Source organism: Oryza brachyantha, chromosome 1 (genome assembly GCF_000231095.2).
Source record: "Oryza brachyantha chromosome 1, ObraRS2, whole genome shotgun sequence".
Classification (NCBI taxonomy): domain Eukaryota; kingdom Viridiplantae; phylum Streptophyta; class Magnoliopsida; order Poales; family Poaceae; genus Oryza; species Oryza brachyantha.
Genome location: NC_023163.2, coordinates 21,220,120 through 21,238,183, shown reverse-complemented (window position 1 = coordinate 21,238,183; position 18,064 = coordinate 21,220,120). Strand labels below are relative to the sequence as shown.

Genomic DNA, 18,064 nt, shown 5'->3' with positions numbered 1-18,064 from the left:
CTCATATCTCATTGTGTCTTGGGTATTGTATAAAAACTATATATTTTTATTTCTTTATTTACTCACGTGTCGCATCACCTTCTATCCTACGTGACAATTTATTTGATTTTATGAATAATATTCTAGTCAATGCATTGTGAATACCCTTATTGTCCTGGCTGATATGTCTAAGAAAAAACTGAGGGATAAAAACACAAGAACCAAGCCTACTAGATGAAGTTGAATGATAGGAAAAACCAATCAACTAAATTTTTTTAGCGGAAATAAAAATATACTCTGACCTGATGAAGTCGCGTCGCCACCAAAGACACAATTCAAAGATGCGCTAGATATAGATCAACTTTATTGCATCAAGTTGTATTTATAGAGTGCATATAAAGCACTCCTCTAAAACTCTAATTTTCTTTTTTACAAAAGTTACACACAAGTTATGCATCTAGGGACACAACTCCTATCTATTTATACCACAAATTCCATCACCAACTAAGAGTAGTACTCTTTCCTCTAGTAGGAGTAGGACTTCTTGTCCAGAACCGTATTTACTTTACCAAATTAAATTATGTCTTTTCAAATTTCTCAACTTTTCATATTTTTCTTTCTCGGCCTTCCATCCATATTTATTCGCAATTTCTCTGATGCTTACATACACAACTTGTGAAGCACGTTATAAATATATTTCCACACGGTGTTTCTCCACCACGTGCCAACTCATATTCAACATCATCACCGTCATCCTCAGCTGTCTGGACCTCAACTTCTCTCTGAGACTAATCCCGGTCTCACCGTTGATCGATGTTGACCTTCAAGAATCTTGGCTCTAGCCCAACCATGCCACATGGTATCTCAACCGTCCAGATCTCGGTTCCTCCCTGAAACTAGTTCTGGTCCTTGTCATTGATCAACGTTGACCTCAAGTCACTTGCACACATCGAGATAAACACACCGTTTCATGGTATGTATATCACAACCTGACTCATATTAATCACACACACTCATACGAATATCATAAATATTTCTAAACTAATTTATATTAATAAATCAATTTACAACTCAATATTCATTATAAAATATTAATCATGAATATGATCTTACATAAAACATGCCTATGAGGTAAGAAATTATGGAATGGTCTTACCCGACCAGGCATGCATGTGCTTTTCTTGTTTGGTTGTAGTTCTGCGCCTAGGAAAAACAGACCGAACAAAGGTGTGATTAATAGCTATTTAACACTTTACTAATTATTATATTATAGTTAATCCACTTATATTAACTCCATCATATGCAGTTATGTGTGTATTTATATATGAGCATGTACAATAGCAGACTATAAGTTAACTATAAGCTTACGTAGAGGAGAGAATAAAAAAAAGAAAAGGTATTGGCTCTCATGCAAAAACTAAGATCTACATGTGCTCTAAGATAAATACATTAAATATATATTGGAGAAAACATTGGAGAGAAATATTTGAGTCAACCTCGTAGCTACTATAGCATACATGTTAGCTCTAATATAAACTTATAGCTAGTAATCGATTCTACTATTAAACTTGCTCAAACTATATCACTTGTCGACGCTAGCATGACTTTCTTTTCCACGTGTCATTCAAAGCTACGTGCTAAATATGTTCCCTAAGGTCATTACCCTTTCATTTGATATTAATTATGTGTCATATCAATTTTTTTTGACATGACAAAAATTTAATCAAGAAAAAGAAGAGAACCTTTTCATCCCAGTGAAAAGCTCATGGCGTTGTTTCCAAACAAACAAAAACCAAATAAAAGTACATTGAGATCAAACATTTCTTTCATCCAGATCCCGTGCAGGGTCCACCTCCTATTTTACTCTCATATAGCAATTTGTATAGCACATTTGATCATACTCTCGTGCATGAATTTAACGGTTACAAATGGCTCAGATCAGACAACTAAAAATATTCCAGGGTACCAAACTACCAATCAAACAATCCACAATTCTTCTCCAGCATGTGTCAGGCCAGGCAAATCCTCCTTAGGACAGCAAGCAAACATACTATTCCTCCTTGATGATTTAGCCTCTGAGGGTTTCTTCGGATCACAGGAATTTTATAGGAATTTCAGAGGAAACAATTCAATTCTCACAAAATTTTCGCCAAATTCCTCCGAATCGAAGAGGCCCTGAACCTTTTTTAAGCCACAACTTTCTTTGCGATTAATCGACGTATCGACTACTCTAGGATGGAATCAACCACATGGTACGGAGCATTTCATCAATCCAATTATGAGGAAAAAAATAAAAAAAAACATTGGAATGATGACAATTAGCATATGCGTACTCCTCTAATTGAGTCAACATCTATTGACGCTAAAACTAAATTTTGACGTGTCACATACGAAGGTCTGAAAGTCTTTGTGCTGTTTCAGTACAAGACCTAAATTATTAGTCTTGACTGAAAATAGATGTGCCAGTTAGTTTGATCATACGACTGACAAGATATCAGACAAAGGAAACGAAGTTAAGCCTAAAACATCATATCGGCTTATTGACCGATAGTATTTTAGGACCTTAACCGATAATAGATCAACATTTTAGGAATTTATGAATAATGAATGTAAACATAACTTATCTTGATATATATCTTACTATTTAGAATATTATTATGAGAAATAATAGAAAATAAATTCTTTAACCGTTTTAGAAGTGTACCCGCAATATTCGAGTACAAGCCACCCATGTTGTGGTTGAGATAGACATATAGTCACACAAGGAGCCAATGGCATGAAGGTGCACTAGATTGCAATTGGGATCAGGTGCAATTGTATAAACAACTGCAACAATAATATTACCATTGTTCTATCAAAATGCAAAGGCAGAATGTCGCAGAGACGTAGTGCAATAGTGCTAGGGAGTAGATCTTAGCAATTACCCCCTCCCATATTTTAATAGATAATGCCACTTACTTTTCAACACATGTTTGACTATTATTTTATTTAAAAAAAACATACACAATTTCCATTTATTTGTTGTGATTGAATTTATTACTACTAATAATATACTCGTACATTACAATTGGTACGATAATAGACTGCACAGTCATATAGAGAAAATAAATGGTCCATATAACCAATAATAGATTGCATGTGCCCACGAAGGAAAGAACGACTTTCTTAAAGAACCCACTTGATTTTTTAGGTTTTTTGAAGCGACGATTTTTGCATAACGTGAGATGGGGAGAGAGATGGACGGTTCCGCTTTAAGTAGTAAGAGAAATATATTTTCATTATAACTTACATTTCATATATTTACACAAAATATTTGAATAAGATGAATGATTAAAAATATGTCAAAAAGTCAAAGACATTGTTCATTAAAGTATGAAGGGAGTAGTTACTTTAATCCAACGATGATAACAACATGCTATTGGTAAAATTGCAGTGACTATATTGATAGCACATGATACTCATGCATTAAGTTAGCCCAACAATGAGTTGATGGCATGAAAGAAGTGGCAAATTCCATTTGACAGGACAATGCAATCCGAGTTATACTAGCAGTCAAGGATGGCATAATTTTTTACATTTTATCACTTTCTGATATCTTATTCTAGAAATAGAGATTTTTTTTATCAGCGTCAGGATTACTGGCATAATGGGTCTATTTGTAAATAACTTACAATACAAATAGGCTCTTAGCACCAAAGATACTGTTACAGAGGACCTATCTGTAAGATAATTTATTACTTTTTTATTTTCTTTTTGATTTTCTTTTTGATTTTCTTTTTGAGGGTTTATTTATAAAATAATTTATTTGGCACTGATCCTCCTCCACATCAATACCGGTTGGGGTTGACACCAGACGCAGATTTAGTGATATTGTCCATCAATACCGGTTGGGGTTGACACCAGACACAGATTTGGTGATATTCGTGACATTCTCGATGACATTAAGTCACTAACGGGTTGGATCCACATGTGACTAGACTCATGTGGATCCCACACATCAATAACTCAATGTCACCGAATCAGGATCCGTTGACACCCAAAAGTTGGAACTCAACACAATTACCCTAGCAACAAGTTCAAAGTTCATGGAAATTTAGTCGATTTCATTTTTTTAAAATTTGTACTTAAGGAATAAGGATTGATCTACAGTTCGCCTCTCGGTCTCATTGCAACGAGACCAACGAAGCTGCCGGGCAAGAGACGAGTATGAACTATGAAGGAATGGTTTACTGGTGAACTACGTAGATGCTGTGAACATCACAACTGCCAATCATGAAGTATGTTCCAGTGACGAGCATATGTCTGAATGAAGGGCGGCTGCTCCTCAATTGATTAGCCTGCGAAGGGCGCCACTGCCCACAGCATGTGAGCGCCAGGGCATCACCTATTGAGGTCCGTTTAGTTCCAAAAACTTTTTCTAAAAACGATCCCATCAAATCTTTAAACATTTAAATAAAGCATTAAATATACATGAACATTAAAACTAATTACATAGTTATAGAAAAAATCATGAGACAAATTTTTTAAGCCTAATCATAACATGATTTAGTCATAAGTACTACAGTAACCATCATATACTAATAACATAATTAATTAGACTAAAAAAATCATCTCGCGGTTTCCAGCTGAAATATTTCTCAGCTGAAATCTGAAATATCTGAAATTTATTTTTTCATTCGTATTCAAAAACCTCTTCTAACATTTTTACCAAAAGTTTTTGGCATCTAAACACCACCTCACCTCGCCGAGATTAGACGAGAACAGCTGCCAATCAACCGACGTGTCCACTCTACAGTAAAGCAGATTGAAAAAGATAAAGTAAAGTGTAGCTGCAACTAAAGAAAAATGTGAAGCAGCAATGCACCAGCACCATGGATTCATCAGACAATATATTGAAAAGGCAGTCAAAACAAAACATGGTGCAAAACAGATCCCTATTCCACAGTATCCATGAGCTCATACTGGAGCTACTACATAGATGGGTAAATCAAGCAGAAGTACTCAGGCAGATATTATGCCTTCAAACAGCCAAAAAGAACGCTACGGTGATACCACAAGTCGTTTACCAGAACATGACAACTAATACAAGACTCGCCATCTCTAGCCGGCGTAGCTGAACCCTGAGATCTTGTAGATCCGGATGGTTCCATCTGTATAACCAGCGTAAAGGGTGCTTCCATCTGCGCTCCAGTTCAAGCTTGTGCAGTACAGCATCTGCATGAGAGCAACAAATATGTCAACAAAACGTACAGCATTTTCTAGCAAATATGAATGTAGCTCCACATGTATATGATTACAAACAGAAGAACACATACAAGAAAGTTACACTAACCAGTTCTAAAATGAAATTCAGTTCAATGTCTCAAATAACTACAAATATAGACATTCCACTACAAGCACAGAGAGGAGGTAAAAAGAAACGGTGAAAGATCCAAGAAAAAATAAATAAAATATAACCACTTAAACTAAACATAATTCTTCCATAAACAAAGTGAAATGCCCCAAAAGTGCATAGATAATTAAGGCCATGTTTGTTTCAGCTTAGGATTATTGTAATCTAGATTATAGAAAATAATCTGAAACAAACAATTAGATTATTCTGTTAGCTTATTATAATCTAGAGCATTACCATAATCTGATAAGCTCCTCCAAGGATGCTTTTCCAGATTATTGATTGGCAAAAGACCCACTACCCTTAGGTACTTTAAATTAATTATTATCCATATTACCATGCATTATCTACTTCAGCTCATAATAATCCAACTTATAGTAATATGCCTCAACAATCTAGATTACAATAATCCTAAGTGGAAACAAACTGGGCCTAAAAATCATATGCAAATGACAGTTAGTTAAACATAAACATCTAAAGTGGTACTCGTATCAACTTACTAACAATGACTTTAATAATTGAACAGTGCTCAATGACCACAGATAGAACTTTGTACTTGTTTTTGAAACTGGCCAGCAAGCTATGTAAAAATTAGGCCTAAACTAAAGAAAATGAAAATATAGAGCAAAGAGTAAAGCCACACTAAATACAAACTTCAAAGTACACGCATGCAAGTATGAATTCTAATAATGCTCAGCTAGAAACAAGTGCTCACTATTGAGTTCACATCCATAGTTTATAGGGTTTATCTACCTTGCAAGGAAATAAAATATCTCTGATCACCTTATAGCACAAGTAAATGAGTAATCATATGAATAAGTGACAGTAATGTATAAATACATCAAACTAAATTATACCACATCTAGAACCGATATCACAATAGCTACCGCAAATAAAATCAAAGGCTGAAGACTGAAAGTAACAATAGCTACTTCTATATCTTTATAAATAAAAAGATGACCAATAAGAAGTATACGGTGGGGGTAACAAACCTGGTTCTTGGAGACGGGGATCTCGGGCTTAAGGTCCTGCACAATGTGCTTTGATTCAAGATCCCAGATCTTGATAGAGTCCTGGGTCGCAGCGCAGAGCCAGTAGCGGTTGGGCGAGAAGCAGAGCGAATGAATGATGGAACCCGCGTCAAGCGAGTACAGCCTCTTGCCCTCGGCCAAGTCCCAGAGCAGGGTAACGCCGTCCTTGCCACCGGATGCGCACAGGGAGCCGTCGGGGCTCACCGCAACGGCGTTGACGTAGCCGCCGTGGCCCTCGAGGTTGCAGCGGAGCTTGCAGTTCGTGAGGTTCCACACCTTGACGGTGCGGTCCCATGAACCAGAGACGATGGTTGGCTGGAAGGTGTTGGGGGAGAAGCGGACGCATGACACCCAGCCGTTGTGGCCTTCCCCGCCGCCGAGGTCGCCGCCGATAGTGTACTTGCACTCGCCGAGGGTGTTCCACAGCTTAATGGTGCGGTCGCGGGAGGCGGACACGATCTGGCGGTTGTCGACGGAGAACGCCACGGAGAGGACGTCCTTGTCGTGGCCGACGAAGCGGCGGGTGGTGGCCCCGGTGGAGAGGTCCCAGAGGCGGAGCTCGCCGTCCCAGGACCCGGAGAGCGCGAACTGGCCGTCGGAGCTGAGGACGACGTCCTGGACGAAGTGGGAGTGGCCGGTGAGGCGGCGGAAGGGCACGCCATACTCGGTGGCGCTGGCGGTCTCGCCGACGACCGGGACGGGGTTGGTGAGGTCCCACACCAGCAGCGACTTGTCGCGGGAGGACGACACGATGAACGGCGAGTTGTCGATGGGCGTCGCGATGGCCGTCACTACGTCGTTGTGGCCGTGCATCACGCCGGCCAACACCAGAGACTCCTGCGCGCCGGCCATGGTGGTGAGGCGGTGGTAGGGGAGGGCTTAGGGCTCGGGTGGACGCGGCGGCGGCGCTGGGGAGAGATGCGAAGCGAACCGGGTGAGTAGAGAGGCGTGCCCTTTTATACCGCGGCGGCGCGGGCGCTAGGGTTTTGGTTGGGCTAGAAGGACTTTGGAGTGTGGTGGTGGAAAGATCCTAGCCGTTAGATTCCAGGGATCAGGCTATTTTTGGGCCGTCCAGTCCAATGGGCTGAATTACCAAGCCCATCCTAGAGACCAAGATGTATCAGAATGACAATGTGCAGAGCAAGCCAGTCAAATTATTCAGGTCCATGAGCCATGGGCCTACCTACTGTAGGTTAGAAACAATTGCAACATTGCAAGAAATTCTTTGCTTTGCTTAATTCAGAATGCAGAGAATCTTCTGCTTTTGAAGATAGTACTGTTATTAAGAACTTCAACCGTACCATGGGCGAGGAAAAATGGTTTAGTTTATGTACACTCCCTCGGGTTAATTTTATATGTCGCTTTTGACAGCTAAAACATACTCATCTCATCAAAATAATAATAATTTATAGGGACGAATCCCGACATAGTCTTGGAATTTGACTCTTTTCTCCGGAATGGAGAGCATAGCCTCAAGCCATTTCGTTGATTGGGGACGTCAAATATTTCCGTTCGGATATATCATGATTTTTTTTTCTGGAATGACCGAAGACTGTCATTCAGTAATTAAGATATGAAGAAAAAGTTATAAAAAAGTTTACATCGACAGCTAGTTATCAAAAAAGGATGTGTACCAAAGCATACGCCCTGAACCATGTGTCAACTGTCCAAACACACACCGTAGAGATGACAGCTAACGACACCACTACGACACGAAGGCTTTAAAACGACGCCATCAAGAGGGTTGCAATGCCAAAAGACGTCATCGCTATCCATCTAAAGATTAGACAAGATTTTCATCCAGAGCTCCTTACCGAGGGAGGAGAAATACCTCAACAGTGCCCTCATGAGGATTACTACGTCCGAAGGCGAAGTCACTATTGGCTCAAACAATTGGGCTAAGCTTTCGCCTGAAATCCCCTACCACCGTGGTATGTTCCCAATCCGAAACCATCATCTGAACATTGACGGCACATGGTTTCCACCACACCCGACTGACGTTGGGACGTCGGTTGGCTTCATCAAACTACCATCCCTGAGAGGTAGCCCATGACCTCTCCATTCCACCACCCGTTAACCTCCTCACCAGATCTGACCAAAGGAGAATCCGTGATTGGATTGCATTGTTTCAGCAGCATGAGCTTACACCGCTAACAAGTTGTCGCCTTAATGCAGCCTAAAAACTTTCCATAGAGAAAGGGAGGAGCTCCAGAAAAGGTGAGGGTGCTGACCGGTAACAAGAAAGACGATCCACCGCCGCTGACTCCCTTAGCACAACCAGACCTGCACCGACACCAGGCACGTTGCTACTCTGGCTCCGACGCCACCCGCTGCCGCTCCCTACTTGGCCACCACGGCGGCACCCCGGTTGCCCAGCTGTTGAGGCCTGGTCACTCTCGCCCGCCGCACCGGCTAGCCACGGCCGCGCGCCCGGAACGCCGCCGCCGTGCCACTTGGCTACACACACCGCCGCCACGACAGCCGCACATCGCCTAGCAGCCTCCACGCCTAGGACGGCGCCGCTCGGCAGAACGCCAGCCGTCGACGCCTCTGACGCGGAGAAGCAGAACGTCCGTCGTCGCCACCTCTGACGCGGAGCAGAACGGCACCACGGTTGGGACGCCGCCACCACGGTCGCACGCCGCCAGCCACCGCTGCGGCGGCTCGAGGCGATGGATGGTCGGATCCGGTATTGGGGGATTCTGGCTAGTGATAACTGAAAGGCACAGGTTTTTTTTATATAACCCAAAGAATTTCATTATTGCTAACCGCACCATGCTATCGATACTTTGGCACTATGCCTCGGGATCAATATTCCAAAAGGCTCAATGATAAAGGAGAGAAAGTGATAAACCAAATCCATTTGCCCCAAAACCTTAAGAAAATGTTACTAACTTACGAGGACCATTACTGGCAATCAGTCAACAAACACCAGATCGATCAAACGGTGCCAAGAAATGGGAAATACGTTCTCTCTGAACTGGCTCCATCACCGCTGGCTCCTAAAAATTTTCTCCCAAAAATATCACATCGAATCTTTGCACATCTAAATAGAGCATTAAAATTAGATGAAACGAAAAACTAATTGTACAGTTATGTGAGAAATCGTGAGACGAATCTTTTGACCCTAATTAGTCCATAATTACTCATAAGTGCTATAGTAACCCACATGCGCTAATAGTAGATTAATTAGGCTCAAAAGATTCATCTCGCGGTTTCTATGTGAGCCGTGTTTTCATTCGTTCCTAGAAACCACTTCTGAAATCGGGTCAGGTCAAACGTTCGATGTGATTAGAAAAAATTTTGTTTTGCCATCTAAATGCAGCCTAAATACCGGAAGGTAAAGCCTGAAAAATGCGAAGAAACGGAAAGCAATCTATAGGTAGCCAAGTTTAGCCGAGCCATCGAGGAGCTCCATGAATTTAGGAATCATTTCACCGGACGCGAGATTACAAGAGTGGCCACGTGTGCTGATCAAGGCTACGAGGGGAAGGTTTTCATCGTGTGATTATTGGCTTACAGGCTAACAGCCACAACCAAAATTTCAGGACTTCGAAGCTAAGAATCTCTTTGTTTGTTTATCAGTTTATGGCTCTGTTCTTTTCAGCTTCTTCACAAAGCTATTGTTGTACACGCTGAAAAATGCGTTTTCCCATAGATCTTCCATTTCATTGTTTAGACCATATTTTTTATTTTAGTTTTTAGAAAGATGTAATTTATGTCCTAATCAAATTGATGATCCACAGCAATAATCCACGCCTCCGTGACAATAGTCGGCCTAATAATCGCAGCCAAAATTTAAATTTTGAAACATAAAATTGATTTAGGATCTATTTCTCAGTTGTCTTCTACGCTGATAAGCGTGAGCAGTGAAGATATATATTAAAGTTTTATCAATGAATTAATAGGATTGGATTCGACCACACGGCATCAGCAGATTCAGCGCAGGCGCCGCGAGAGAGACCACAGCCACCAGGTGTTCCTCCCGTCCAAGCTTCCAGCATCAGGGTGTGCAGGGATGAGAGGTCAGGGGCTCGAGATGATACGTGTGATTAGTACAGCGACGGAGCCCTAAATCCACCACCCTAACCGCTCCAATTGTCACCTTCCCCGCTCGAATCATGCCACGGGGTGAAGCCAAGGACAGTGACTGGAGCAATGGCCGGTCATTCCATGAATCATTGCACCAGGTAACCAGATAAGTTTATACAGTTAAAAATCATTCAGAAAAAAAATGTATACTACTACAACTTTTGATCTAGTGTACAAGAAGGTAGCTAGCTAGCTCCAGGCCAATGAGAAAGGAGAGGCTTGGCAGCAAAACCAGAATCAGTTTCCAACAATCAATACCAACAGCCAATCATTCGCCCAGGTTTCTTCTGGTCCTCTGGGTAGCAGTAGCCCAATCAAAATTCCATTTTGACCACATTAATCAGTTACTGTCAGTTATCAGCTTATCGCTGGGACACGGTGTAACGATCACGCAGCACGAATCACGAGGCACACGCCAGACCAATCAGGCGTTTGAGAAGCCAAGAAAAATGGGCAAGGAGACGAGGAGGACCAGTAGCAGATCGCCACCTAACCCACTGTCTCTCTCTCTATCTCTCTTGATTAGTTGCTTCTCTCTCTATATCACCCTGGATGTTTCGGATATCCTAGTCCCGCCTTGCAAGCCTCCTTGCCTTGTTGCCGCTGCTGCTGCTGCTTCTTCTCCTGCTCCCTTTCTTTCCCCTGCTCCCTTGCCCGCGCCGTCGCCTTTGCATCGTATCCTTGCTTCTTCTTCCTTCGTCCGTGGAGAAAGCCTGGATCTTTTTTCAGTATAGGCGTGCTATATCTCAATCGCAACCTCATGTCGTGAAAAAAAGCTCGCGCCTTTTTATCTTGCCGACCTAGGCTGGCTCTGCAGGCAGCACGGCGTTATCCTCCTCCTCCCTCCCTCCTTCGTCCAGGTGCGTAACTAGCTTAGCCTTTTTCACCGGCTCCTCTTTTGGTTCTCTTTTGATGATGAGAGGGATTTTTTTGGTACAAAGATGGTTGGAAAAGGAGAAACTTTCTGCCGTTCCTCGTGTGATGTTCGTGTTGCGCTAAATGTTTTGTCCTGAATCTTGTCAGAGATTGTAAACTCATTGTTCGATCGAGGCTAGCTGCATGTTGCACGAAGCATTGTTTTGATCCGCGTTCGAGGGGATGGCGGATCACTTCGCGCTGATGGCTGGTCGGTTGCTTACGGAGTCGACGCTGCAGTCAGCCGTGGACGAGGCTCTTGCTGTTGCTGTCGCTTCCGTGAAGATAGTTCATGATCAGCCTGACGTTTCTGTTGATCATGAAGATGCTCAAGATGGAAGACCAAAGAGTGGTGTCATGGTTGAATGCAGGATCTGCCAGGAAGAAGGTGACGAGTCGTACATGGAGACCCCTTGCTCCTGCAAGGGCAGCCTGAAGGCAAGGTTTTTCTGTTCGTCCCATGCTAAATGATACTTGGTTTAATTATCCTATGAAATATGCCGGAGTTTTATTCACATCCTTCCTTTTGTACCTCGAGGTACCGGTAGCTTGCGGTACCAAATCGCTTAGATGTAAACGGTGAGAAACGATTTTAGTATCTCGAGGTACCGGTACCTCGAGGTATAAAAGAAAAGATGGGAGTAAAACTCAATATGCCTCGTTACATGATTATGATTCATAAGGTCTTGTCATTTTAATAAGTATTGTCTATAGAAGAGCTTGTAGGATTGATAGGATTGATCAGTAAACGGGAACCACAAGTTCAGAAGTTTTTTCCATTTTTATCCTTTTGGTATGAGTTCAGAGTCCATCTATGATTTATCCATTGCCAAATTTTCAAATTTCAATCACACGACACTGTTTAATTTCATACAAGTTTTCTTTTGTTTTATCAAACTTTCAGTTTCCAAAATTGCGTTTTATCCCTCATGATGATAGCTCCAGTCTCCCAATTAATGATACTTAAAGATAACATGTAGTACATCAAATTCACTCTAATTCAGGCTTTTTTGAAACATAAAACACCCGGTTTCCATTACATAAATTACTACCATTCAAAATCTATTTATTCCTTTCTTGTCCAACAGATTTCCCTGTTTTCCACCAAGGCAAGATTTGTGAATTATTTTTTTTTTTGCTGGCTGCAGTACGCTCACCGTGCATGCATCCAGAGGTGGTGCAATGAGAAGGGAGACACGATATGCGAGATATGCTTACAGGTGAACCTTTCTGAAACTGTCCACCAATTCATCATCCATTCCCAATAAAATTTGTAAATAAGCAGATGCATCATGCATAAGAGCAATTTTATCATCCTTAAGGAGGTACCAAGAGATATCACTATTTTCTATGTAAAATTTGGTACCTCTTGGTATCCTCAAGGATGGAAAAAAAAGCTTCATGCATGAAGTAGACATTCGGTTCTTATACTAAACAGATTTCTCTAAGAATTTTGAGTCCAGTTTTAGTATTCAATAGAAGAAGACAAAACATTGCATGCTGTTCACTCAAATGACGTTTCTGCTCTTGATACCACAGCAATTTACACCAAACTACACTACCCCCTTAAAGCTATTTCGGTACGGAAGGAACCCAATTAGCTTCAGGTACCAGTTGATGCTCTGCACATATATGATCAGAAAAAGGGCCACTTAACACATATAATCACTCTCTCGCTGTAGGAGAGCTGGAGAAAGATCAGACAATATCAGTGCTGATCATAGTGAAGAACATGTTGTACAAACCTCAGATCAAGCTTCCGGTGCATCAAGTTTTGACTCACAGAATTCCAGCCGAAAAGGCGTTTTCTATTGCCGTGCAGTTGCCATATCTGTAAGTGTTGCAGAGCAGAACCCTCCATTTCAACATTAGTACTCTCAGCTGTGCCATTTAAGGTTTCTGGAAATTAAAACTGCACCTTCAGCTGATGGTCTTGTTGGTGCTCCGTGATGCGATCTCACTTGTACTCGGCGATCCTGAGGTCTACTCGATGGCACTGTTCACTGTAAGGCACTGATTTTCTGACAACCTGATTAGCATCTTTCTAAGTCCTGATATGACGATGCATGGGCGACCTGATTACCTGGCTGACACAAATCACCTGGCTAGCTTTTGATGATTAGAACAGCTGGGATCGTCATTCCAATCTACATCATCTTGGTATCAGTTACCACATTGCTCCATCGGTACAGGCAACACCAGGTTGATTTGTCAGTCCCTCGCTCACATACCGTAAAAACCTCAAATAATTCAGTTTTATTCATTCATAATTTGGGTTTGTGTGAGAATGCAGGCTGTGCATGAGGCCCCGGTTTCAGAACCTGGAGGTGGAGAGGGCGTGCAGCCGATGCCACCTCCACAGCATGTCATCAGCATCCAGTAGCGATCTGCTCGAGGAGAGTAGTAGTCAGGCTCGCTCTGTAAATATCTGAGGTAGCAGCCATCATTTAGAGTCGTTGAATGAAGCTTGAGATTGAGGATGGATGTGATACGAGAAAAAAAACTACAAAATTTATTGGTTGTACGGCGATTTGATAGTATCTTGTACATATGAATTTAGATAGACACTCAACTTCACCGACCATGAAGATGCGAAGTGAAGATTAAGTGGGCTTGGTGTGTGTATTACAAGACAAGATGGAAATTGGAGTGAAATGCACAGGTTTACATTAATGTCAAAGATCAAGCATTTTTCTTTCAGTTGAAGCACAGAAAAAGCAAAGTAACACGATACAATTAGAAGAGAGTTGATTTACCTTACCTCTGGCAGTGGCATTCTTTTCGGAAACGGAAATCGTCGGTCGGAATATTTTGATAAATTATCAGAAATGGAAATAGATTTAGAATTTTTTTCTCGTAAACCGAAACAGGTACATTAAACACTATCCATTGAAAATCGGAATAAGTTAAAAACTTTCTATAAATTTTCTCGGAATGTCTACATACCCATATGTCATAAATCCACAATAATAACCCAAATAGCCCAGCCCACTTCACCAGGTTAACCTTAAATCCTTGACTAATCAAGACATACATAAATATTTTGAGATTTGTTGCGGTCCAACAAAAAGTATCTCGAGGTACCGATACTTTTCTCACCATTGGATTTAGTTGAGTAGGATGTGCGCTGTTAGATCCAACGATCAAAAACGATTTGGTACCGTGAGGTACTTTTTGTTGGACCGTAAAATTGCTCAAATATTTTACTTTGTAATGACTTATAAGATATGCACTTTACTTTGTAATGTGAAATGTGAACTTTATAATAATCTATTATATGCACACTTTAATTTATAATAATCTATTAACTGTGATATTACTTCAGACGAAGACAATCATTGACAAAGTAATTTATGAAGTTGGTTGTAACCCTTATGATATAAAGTGATATTGCTAGTTGCTAAAATTTAAAATTTTTGATATATTGTTTTAGAAAAAATGAAAGATCAGTTTGAGGGTTTTTATAATGTGATAAATTTTTGTTATCGCATTTGTCTCGATTCATATTCGATCATCTCATGTTTGTATTCGATAATATTACGTTCCATTTTCATATCTGAGGCTCCCGATTCTGAAAAAAGATATGAAAATAGAAACAATAGAGATGATTTTTGTCTATTTCAAATCCATTTTCATCCCTAAGACCAAAACCAAATACGAAGTAGTTCTCAACCTTCTGAAAATGCTCCCTCCATCCTAAAATATAAAAGATTGTGACGATGAATTTGAATAAACACTTGTTTAGATTCATCTTTAAAATCTCTTACATTTAAGAACAAACATAATAGTTAACAAGGACAGGTTTAGTCAAAGTCACTATCTCCCTGTATCATTTTTTTCCCATAATCACAATAGAAAATTGCAGTAGCAGGGCAACGCTATAGCCGGAATGCGGCGGAGCAGCTCTGGAAGTGTTTTACTCCACTCCACAGCATTTATACAATTATACTCCATGTCACAGCATTCTATTTGAAGAGGAAACAAAGAAAAATGTTCTCCAGTCTCCACAGCATTTTATTTGAAGAGGAAGCACAAAAGTTTTTCCTCAAAAGACAAGAGGAAATAAAAATTTGCCAAATCACACTCGCTGCCTCTTGCTGTATGGTGCGTCAAGCCGATCAGTACGACGACGAGCCTTCTCATCTTTCTGTTCACCACGCGCCCGAATTCCTGGTGGACCAGCGAGCTTCTGCGTGCGCTTTGTCCGGAGCATGTCCATGAAGGTGTGCTCGTCGCCGTGCCAGACTTCGAAGCCGCTCCACTTGGTCCAGAACTCCTCGTCGCCGTCGGGATCGGCGTAGCCCGACGCGTGCACGAACACGGCGCGAGCGCGGCCGACCTCACCCAGGCCTTCCTCGAGCACGGCGAGCCTGAGGCACAGCGCCAGAGCGTCGCGGCGCTGGAGGCCGCCGGACTCGATCGCCTGCTCGTAGACCTGCCTCACCTTCGGCACGCCGCAGAGCTCGACCGCGCTCGCCGCGTAGGCCTCGTGGACGCTCATCCTGTCGCCCGCCGGCACGGACCGCGCCGCCTCGTCGTAGACGGCCATGACGCGCGCGGCGGAGCCGAACTCCTCCTCGTACCTGGCGTGCCGCAGGAAGAGGCGCGCCCACTCGTGGGGCGGGGCCTGGCGGATGGCCTCGGCGAAGAGCTCCCGCGCGCGCTCCGGCTTGCTCCCTCCGTACCTCGCCACGAACCTCTCGAGGTAGGCTTCCCAGATTGGCTTGCTGTGCGGGTAGGCGAACAGCTTGGCGCCCATCTCGTACGCCGCGAACGCGTCCTCGAAGTAACTGTGCTCCTCGAGGAGCGAGGCGTAGTTGATCACCATCTGCGGCGTCGCGGCGCGCGCCGCCATGGCGCCCTCGTAGGCGGCGCGCGTCGACGCCAGCGTGCCGAGGCTCTCCTCCAGGTCGACGTAGAAGCTCCACAGCTTCGCGGACTTGTGAAGCTTCAGCTGGGAAGGCTCGTCGGCGGCGGTTCGCCTCTTCACCTCGGCCGAGGGTTCCGCGGTGGCTTGTCGCATCAGAGCTACGGCCTTGTCGAAGCGCCTGTGCTGTAGCTGCATCTCCGCCCACTCGCACCACACGGCGGCCAGGTCGTCGGCTGACTTGTGGCTCGCCTGCGTGGCCTTCGAGAACACCTCGTCGGCGCTGTCCAGGCGGCCGTGCGCCTCGTACATCTTCGCGAACGCCACCCACAGCGTGTGTGGCTTGCCCGTCGCCGTCGCGGGGTCGACGGTCCTGACGGCCTCGACGTAGGTCGCCGCCTGCCGAGCGGGGTCCTTGTCGAAGAGCTTCACCCTCCTGTGCCACTGCCCGACATCGTGCGGATTCTGCCGTAGGAGGACGCCGTTGAGAAGCTCCGGACGGCGGTCGAGCAGCCGCTCCAGTCTCGCAAGGCACATGTCGCCGTCGTCGCTGTCGGCCAACCAGCAACCAGCCACAAGCCTGTCGCCTTCCTCTTCCGCCGCCTTCTCCATCTTTGCCGCGACCAAGCTCTGCTCGAGTTGCGCGTACGCCTCGAACACCAGCCCGAACTCGGCTACGGTGGCCGCCGTGGTCACGCCTTCCTCGAGGACGTCTCTGGCTTTGTCGTAAAGCCCTATACGTGCGTAGCACTCGGCGAGCAGCGCCCGCAGCCTGCCGGCCTCGTCGGGAAACTTGCGCATGGCGCCGCGGAGCACGGCCTCCACCTTGAGCCCGGCAACCTCGTCGGCGTGCTTGGCGAGAAGGTCACATAGCTTGAGCAGGAGAGAACGGTCGTTGTCACCCACCTCGCCTCCGCCGTTGAGAACCGAGACGATGTGGTCGGCGGCCTCCTGCCACCGCCCCGCGGAGACGAGGAGCTCGACGAGCTCGCCGGCGCGGGAGGGGTCGAACTGGAGGAACCGGCGGTAGATGCGGATGGCGGTGTCGGCGGGGCAGGACGGGAGCGCGGCGAGGCGGAGGTAGAGCGGCCATACGCGGTGGTGCTGCGTGACGGGCAGCGCGCGCAGCGCGCGGTCGAAGGCGCGGCGGGCGCGCGTGACGAGGCGCTGGTCGAGGAGCACGGCGAGGTACATCTCCCCATATCCGCGGCATGCGGTGCAGCGTGGCGAGCGCGCGCTCGAAGGCGCGGTTGAGGGCCTCGTGCGCCGGGTGGCCGCCGCACGGCGGGTGCGCGCGCGCCGCCGCGGCGGCGGCGCGCTCGACGAGGTAGGCGTGCCAGAGCTTGTAGCTGCCCGGGAGGGCGCGCACCGCGCGCTCGTAGATGACGGCGCGCACCTGGAGGGGCGCCGCGGCGCGGGCCGCGAGGTAGCTCCGCCACGGGCGGAGGCTGAGCGGGTCGCGCAGGACGGCCTCCTCGTACGGCAGGTCGGCCTCCGAAGGCAGGGCCAGCGCCGCCGGCATCGCGACGGCGGCGGCCATGAATAACGACCCGCACCGCCCGAGTGTTGCGCGTTTCCCGCTCACTCTCTGCAGGGTCGCGAATTCGGAGGCTCGTGGAGTCGTGGTGGTGAACATTTCGACTGCCCATGCTTTTATAGTGGCAGGAAACGGCAGTACGCAAACCGATTCGGTACCGTCATCATGCGTCGGCGAGACCTGCGATCCAGATCGCGAATGGGATTCCGACTCGGAATTGCATGAAACCCTCCTCTCGTGCGAGCACCCCT

The 18,064-nt window shown here is 45.0% G+C and overlaps 3 protein-coding genes across 4 annotated transcripts; 1 reads left to right on the top strand and 2 right to left on the bottom strand.

The window, feature by feature from the left end:
* Positions 1-4,844: 4,844 nt before the first annotated feature.
* On the bottom strand, positions 4,845-7,345 carry LOC102720091 (guanine nucleotide-binding protein subunit beta-like protein A). Its single transcript, XM_006644498.3, has 2 exons — positions 6,364-7,345; positions 4,845-5,193 (listed from the first exon to the last, which is right to left on the bottom strand). Exons 1-2 carry the CDS (start codon positions 7,252-7,254, stop codon positions 5,080-5,082), a joined length of 1,005 nt encoding a protein of 334 aa, XP_006644561.2. The 5' UTR covers positions 7,255-7,345; the 3' UTR covers positions 4,845-5,079.
* A 4,247-nt stretch (positions 7,346-11,592) lies between these two features.
* On the top strand, positions 11,593-14,145 carry LOC102701967. Of its 2 annotated transcripts, none has more exons than XM_015840710.1 (7): positions 11,593-11,847; positions 12,558-12,629; positions 12,949-13,016; positions 13,095-13,242; positions 13,334-13,414; positions 13,519-13,611; positions 13,703-14,145. In XM_015840710.1, the coding sequence occupies exons 1-7, from the start codon at positions 11,593-11,595 to the stop codon at positions 13,790-13,792; spliced, it is 807 nt and encodes a 268-aa protein (XP_015696196.1). In that variant the 3' UTR covers positions 13,793-14,145. The 2 variants fall into 2 exon arrangements, with proteins under 2 accessions (XP_015696196.1, XP_006646219.1); XM_006646156.2 differs by having other exon boundaries at positions 13,092-13,242.
* Positions 14,146-15,487: 1,342 nt separating this feature from the next.
* LOC102701686 (pre-mRNA-splicing factor SYF1-like) lies at positions 15,488-17,816 on the bottom strand. The gene is made up of 2 exons (XM_040526682.1): positions 17,469-17,816; positions 15,488-17,380 (listed from the first exon to the last, which is right to left on the bottom strand). The coding sequence occupies exons 1-2, from the start codon at positions 17,814-17,816 to the stop codon at positions 15,488-15,490; spliced, it is 2,241 nt and encodes a 746-aa protein (XP_040382616.1).
* Between the last annotated feature and the right edge of the window lie 248 nt (positions 17,817-18,064).

Bases quoted from the DNA above. Each gene is read 5' to 3' on its own strand.
- LOC102701686 (XM_040526682.1), bottom strand. From the start codon at position 17,816: ATGGCCGCCGCCGTCGCGATGCCGGCGGCGCTGGCCCTGCCTTCGGAG. The intron at 17,381-17,468 runs GTACCTCGCCGT...CCCGTCACGCAG, and splicing joins TGCCGCGGATATGGGGAGAT to CACCACCGCGTATGGCCGCT.
- LOC102720091 (XM_006644498.3), bottom strand. From the start codon at position 7,254: ATGGCCGGCGCGCAGGAGTCTCTGGTGTTGGCCGGCGTGATGCACGGC. The intron at 5,194-6,363 runs GTTTGTTACCCC...GCTCTCATGCAG, and splicing joins TCCCCGTCTCCAAGAACCAG to ATGCTGTACTGCACAAGCTT.
- LOC102701967 (XM_006646156.2), top strand. From the start codon at position 11,593: ATGGCGGATCACTTCGCGCTGATGGCTGGTCGGTTGCTTACGGAGTCG. The intron at 12,630-12,948 runs GTGAACCTTTCT...TTGATACCACAG, and splicing joins TATGCGAGATATGCTTACAG to CAATTTACACCAAACTACAC. The intron at 13,415-13,518 runs GTAAGGCACTGA...TCACCTGGCTAG, and splicing joins ACTCGATGGCACTGTTCACT to CTTTTGATGATTAGAACAGC.